Here is a 5000-nt window from a genome sequence, read left to right as displayed (position 1 = left end):
GTCCGGCTCGGTTTGGCTGTCGATGCTTAATTCCAGCTCGTGGTCCGAGTCGTCCGTGACGTTTCCTACGTCGTCTTCGTTTGTCGTGTTTTTGTTTTGGTCTTGAAGCTCGGCCGCTTTGCGTAGCTGGTTTGCGCCGTTCTTCGCCAGCTTTAGATTGGTAGCGCTAGCTGTGACAAAGGACGGGGAGGAGGAGGACGAAGAGGAGGATGAGGATGATGAAGGAGGTGGTGCGGTGCCGTCACCGAGCCCCATGGCACTCTGCATGCTCATTAGTGCGTACTTCTTGCGACACTTTGGGGGCGTGGTCTGGCCCTGATTGACCACATCATCACTTAGCACTTGGTTGTGGGAGGAGCGTAGGCTGAGAGAGGTGGGTGGAGTCACTGCAGGTCCGTTGCAGTTGGCCGCATCTATGGAAGGGGAGGAGCTATGCGGGGAGGGCACGCAGACTGACATAATGGCTGGGAGCTAGAGAGAGAAACAATTTTCAAAAATAATATAAAATTCTATGTACACAAGATTGAGATCAGTCTTACACTCACACACGAGTAAAACACGGCATTGTATAGCAGAGAATAGCCGAGATTGCATTGTATTTGCTTTAAAGCCTTTATGTCCTTGTTATTATGCAGTTATCTGTCTTCGTCTTTAGTCTATTATCCGCTAACTACAGAGAAAAGGATGTATGGAACGTAGCTAGGATACCGATGAGTGACGAGGATTATATTAGATATACAAGAGAGAGAAAAAGAGAGAAAGAGAGAGGACGGGTCTCACCTTGGAAGGGTTTTGTCTCTAAATCAACAGATGCTGGTGCTGCAAATCTGTCTATTATTTAAAAAAAAAAAAAAGAGAGAGAGAAAAAAATAAATACTAAAATTATAGTATTTAGAAACTCCAAAATGCAGGGTGATATTTTAAAAAATTAATAAATAGCACATTGTACATTTTTATCCATTTAGAGCCATTTCTGATGTGGAAAAGCAGTGTGTGTGATACAGAAGATGCACATAATAATAATAATAATAATAATAATAATAATAATAATAATAATAATAATAATAATAATAATAATTTCACTGAGTGCATCCGAATTATGCATTACAAATACTACTGTGTGTGTGTGTGTGTGTGTGTGTGTGTGTGTGTGTGTGTGTGTGTGTGTGAGATATGTTGGCCTTGAGGGACCTGCCAGATGTGTGTCCTTGGAAACACACACCCTTTTGGTGGGTTGCAGCTGCGCCTCAGTTAGTACAGTGTCTTAAATTACACCGAACAGATCAGTGCTGCTCACTTAGAGCTGGATATACAGACGAGCTGGTGAACGTGCTTCCTATCAAGCGAATGTTATTATTGTCTGTCTGTCTCACACACACACACACACACAGATGAACAATGCCATATTTCCATCCTCACCATAGAGCCAGGGATTGTAGGTGTTTCCACAGAGCCTCTCGAGCCATGGTGAGGTCTGTCAGTGTATCGTCCCAATTCTTTACCACAAGGAAGTTCTCCGCCTGGCTGGTGAACAAGCAGAATGTTGCCTTGATGCAAACGCTGCTTGAAATGCTAATGAAAGCCTGCAACACAACAGGATTAACCAGGTTAACACACAGGGAGAAAATGCTGCGTGAAAGAGAGAGAGAGAGAGAGAGAGAGAGAGAGAGAGAGAGAGAGAGAGAGAGAGAGAGAGAGAGAGAGCGTGAGAGTCTTTTGGGAGAAATGCTGCTGTGCATATAAACAAGTCTCAGTAGGAAATGTATGAAGAGCTTATTAGGAAATATAGTCTGGACACACACACACACACACACACACACACACACACACACACACACAATTGATGAGGTTTGATAGAATATTCTCACAATCACAACATGCTTTAATCCAGATCTGGTGTTTAGGTTCAGCTCTTTAAAACTAGGTTACCTACTTTTTAAAGAAGATTAAAAAAATCGGAGAGAACATTATTTTCACGTTGCTATGAACGATAGCGGAGAAACACCCGAGAAGCGCGGTGGAGTGGTGTGTGGTGCTGAAGGAGAAGAGACAGAAACGAATCGTCGGTATGAATGTCACTAGGAGATGATTAATAAAACAAGCTCCTGGACTTTTAGTTTGTTTTACAACCTGAAAGCTTCCCAATGCAGCCGTACACACACACACACAATCACACACACACACAATCACACACACACACAATCACACACACACACAATCACACACACACACAATCACACACACACACACACACACACACACAATCACACACACACACACACACACACACACACACAATCACACACACACACACAATCACACACACACACAATCACACACACACACAATCACACACACACACACACACACACACACACACACACACCAAATAGCAGTTTTGCAGCCACACATCTTTCTTTAGATGGGGAGGTTTTTAAAAAAACTGCAGGAATTTAAGGGCAAACTGAAGAATTCCTGGCATGTCTGTTTTGGAAAGCCTTAATTACTCAACAACATGGAGTGAAAACACACGCTCTGTCTCACACACATACACACAGTCAGACACACAAACACAAACACACAAAAACAAGACTCCAATGCAATACGGAGTTACTGCTCTGTGGAGACATCAAAATAGAGTAAAAAAAAAAAGGAAAGGAAAAATAATGTCAAAATATAGAGAAGAGAACGAGACAGAGGGGGAGGGAGGCAAGGAAGGGAGAAAGGGAAGAGAGTTATACTCTTCATGTTCTTCATTGATCACATCTGTATAAACACTGTGTGAGCGTGTGTTAGAGTCTCTCTCTCACACACACACACACACACACACACACACACACACACACACACACACACACACACACACACACACACACACACACACACAGGCTAATGCAAGTGAAATGTGCTGAGAGAAGAAAAGGTTTTATGATGATGAAGTCAGTTGGCAGTGTGTGCTGTGTTCCTCACTCTCACAACCACACACACAGACTCTCACCCACACACAGTCTCTCACCCACACAGACTCTTACCCACATCCACACACAGACTCTTACCCACACCCACACCCACACACAGGCTCTCACCCAAACACCCACTCAGACACTCTCACCCAAACACCCACTCAGACACTCTCACCCAAACACCCACTCAGACACTCTCACCCAAACACCCACTCAGACACTCTCACCCAAACACCTACTCTCATCCACCCACACGCACACACGCTCACCCACACGCACATAGACAGAATCTCACCCCCCACACACAGACAGAATCTCACACACACACTTTCACCCACAGCCTGCTGTACACTTCCACACAGTCTCTCAGCGTTGTTTCTATTAAAGCTCTTTATTAAATCAGGTTCGCTCGACACACATGTGCTAACAGAATCCAGCACAACTGATACTTGGAGCGAGAGGCGAGTCGTGAGTGGGAGCTCTTTATCGAGTGTGTATCACTCGTGCTACGATGCTGAACAAAAATACATTTGGGCAGAGAGGCACTTTGTGTGTGTGTGTGTGTGTGTGTGTGTGTGGGACTGTTTACAGTAAGACCAACCCTTGGGGAAAAAATATATATCTCCAAATAGCCAACGTTATAGACACAAACGCACGCACGCACAAACGCGATGAACGTAAAACAGAAAAGACGGCAGGAAAGAAAAGAAAGACTGGGATGAAATGACTGATATGATAAAGTGGCTCATTTAAAGAAAAGTCTGATGATCAACAGAATGTCTGAAGACAATCAGACAGAAGAACGTATTTATTCACAGCTCCAAATCGACGCTCCTCGTGGTCTATGGTGTCGATATGTTGGAGTGTAACCATGACAACAAGTCTGTGGCCACAGTGTAATACGGTGTCTGGTGAAGACCTGCGTGGTGGTTTTCCTCTCCTCTGCCTGGGTCGTTATTTTTCCCCCTCTCACATCTCTTACATAAGATCCAGCAGGATGCATTAATATGGACTCAGCCTTGGACTAATACGTCTGTGACTGACACGCGCCCACACAGGGCCCGAAGTTTAACACTGGCCTCCAAATTAACTGCTGTCTTCTGACATTTAGGAAAAGTTGCAGGAGGAGATCAAAGGAAGGCAAGGAACTTTCTCCTTCTGTCACACACATATATAATCATACACACACTCCTCCGCACGTGCACTCCTACATAATTAAGCGCATGTATACAAACACACACACATACGCACGCACACATACACACATATGCACGCACACACACATACACTCAGACACACAAACACACACACTCAGACACACAAACACACACACTCAGACACACAAACACACACACACTCAGACATGCGCACGCGCACACAGAGACACACACACACACACACACACACACACTCAGAGACACACACACACACACTCAGAGACACACACACACACACACTCAGAGACACACACACACACACTCAGAGACACACTCAGACACACACACACACACTCAGACACACATACACACACTCAGACACACATACACACACACACACACTCAGACACACACACACACTCAGACACACACACTCAGACACACACACTCAGACACACACACTCAGACACACACACACACACACACACTCAGACACACACACACACACACACAGACACACACACACACACTCAGACACACACACACACACTCAGACACACACACACACACACTCAGACACACACACACACACTCAGACACACACACACACTTAGAGACACACACACACTCAGAGACACACACACACTCAGAGACACACACACACTCAGAGACACACACACACACTCAGACACACACACACACTCAGACACACACACACACTCAGACACACACACACACTCAGACACACACACACACTCAGACACACACACACTCAGACACACACACACTCAGACACACACACACACACTCAGACACACACACACACACTCAGACACACACACACACACACACACACACACTCAGACACACACACACAGAC

At 45.1% G+C, this 5000-nt stretch overlaps 1 protein-coding gene across 4 annotated transcripts in view; it reads right to left on the bottom strand.

Moving 5' to 3' along the window:
- The window catches only part of apbb2b (amyloid beta (A4) precursor protein-binding, family B, member 2b), a 37589-nt gene that overhangs the window by 20830 nt on the left and 11759 nt on the right, over positions 1–5000 (bottom strand). For 3 of the 4 annotated variants that reach the window (XM_060864549.1, XM_060864551.1, XM_060864552.1), the window contains exons 2-4: positions 1420–1583; positions 781–831; positions 1–471 (exon numbers count right to left, since the gene is read on the bottom strand). The exon at positions 1–471 is cut by the window's left edge and continues 487 nt beyond it. In XM_060864549.1, the coding sequence (XP_060720532.1) occupies positions 1–459 (459 nt within the window). In that variant the 5' untranslated portion in view covers positions 460–471; positions 781–831; positions 1420–1583. The remainder of the gene's footprint in view (positions 472–780; positions 832–1419; positions 1584–5000) is intronic. The other variant, XM_060864550.1, reaches the window with a different exon arrangement.

Source organism: Tachysurus vachellii, chromosome 2 (genome assembly GCF_030014155.1).
Source record: "Tachysurus vachellii isolate PV-2020 chromosome 2, HZAU_Pvac_v1, whole genome shotgun sequence".
Lineage (NCBI taxonomy): Eukaryota > Metazoa > Chordata > Actinopteri > Siluriformes > Bagridae > Tachysurus > Tachysurus vachellii.
Note: the sequence above shows the minus strand (reverse complement) of the source record. Positions and strands in the feature narration are given on the sequence as shown.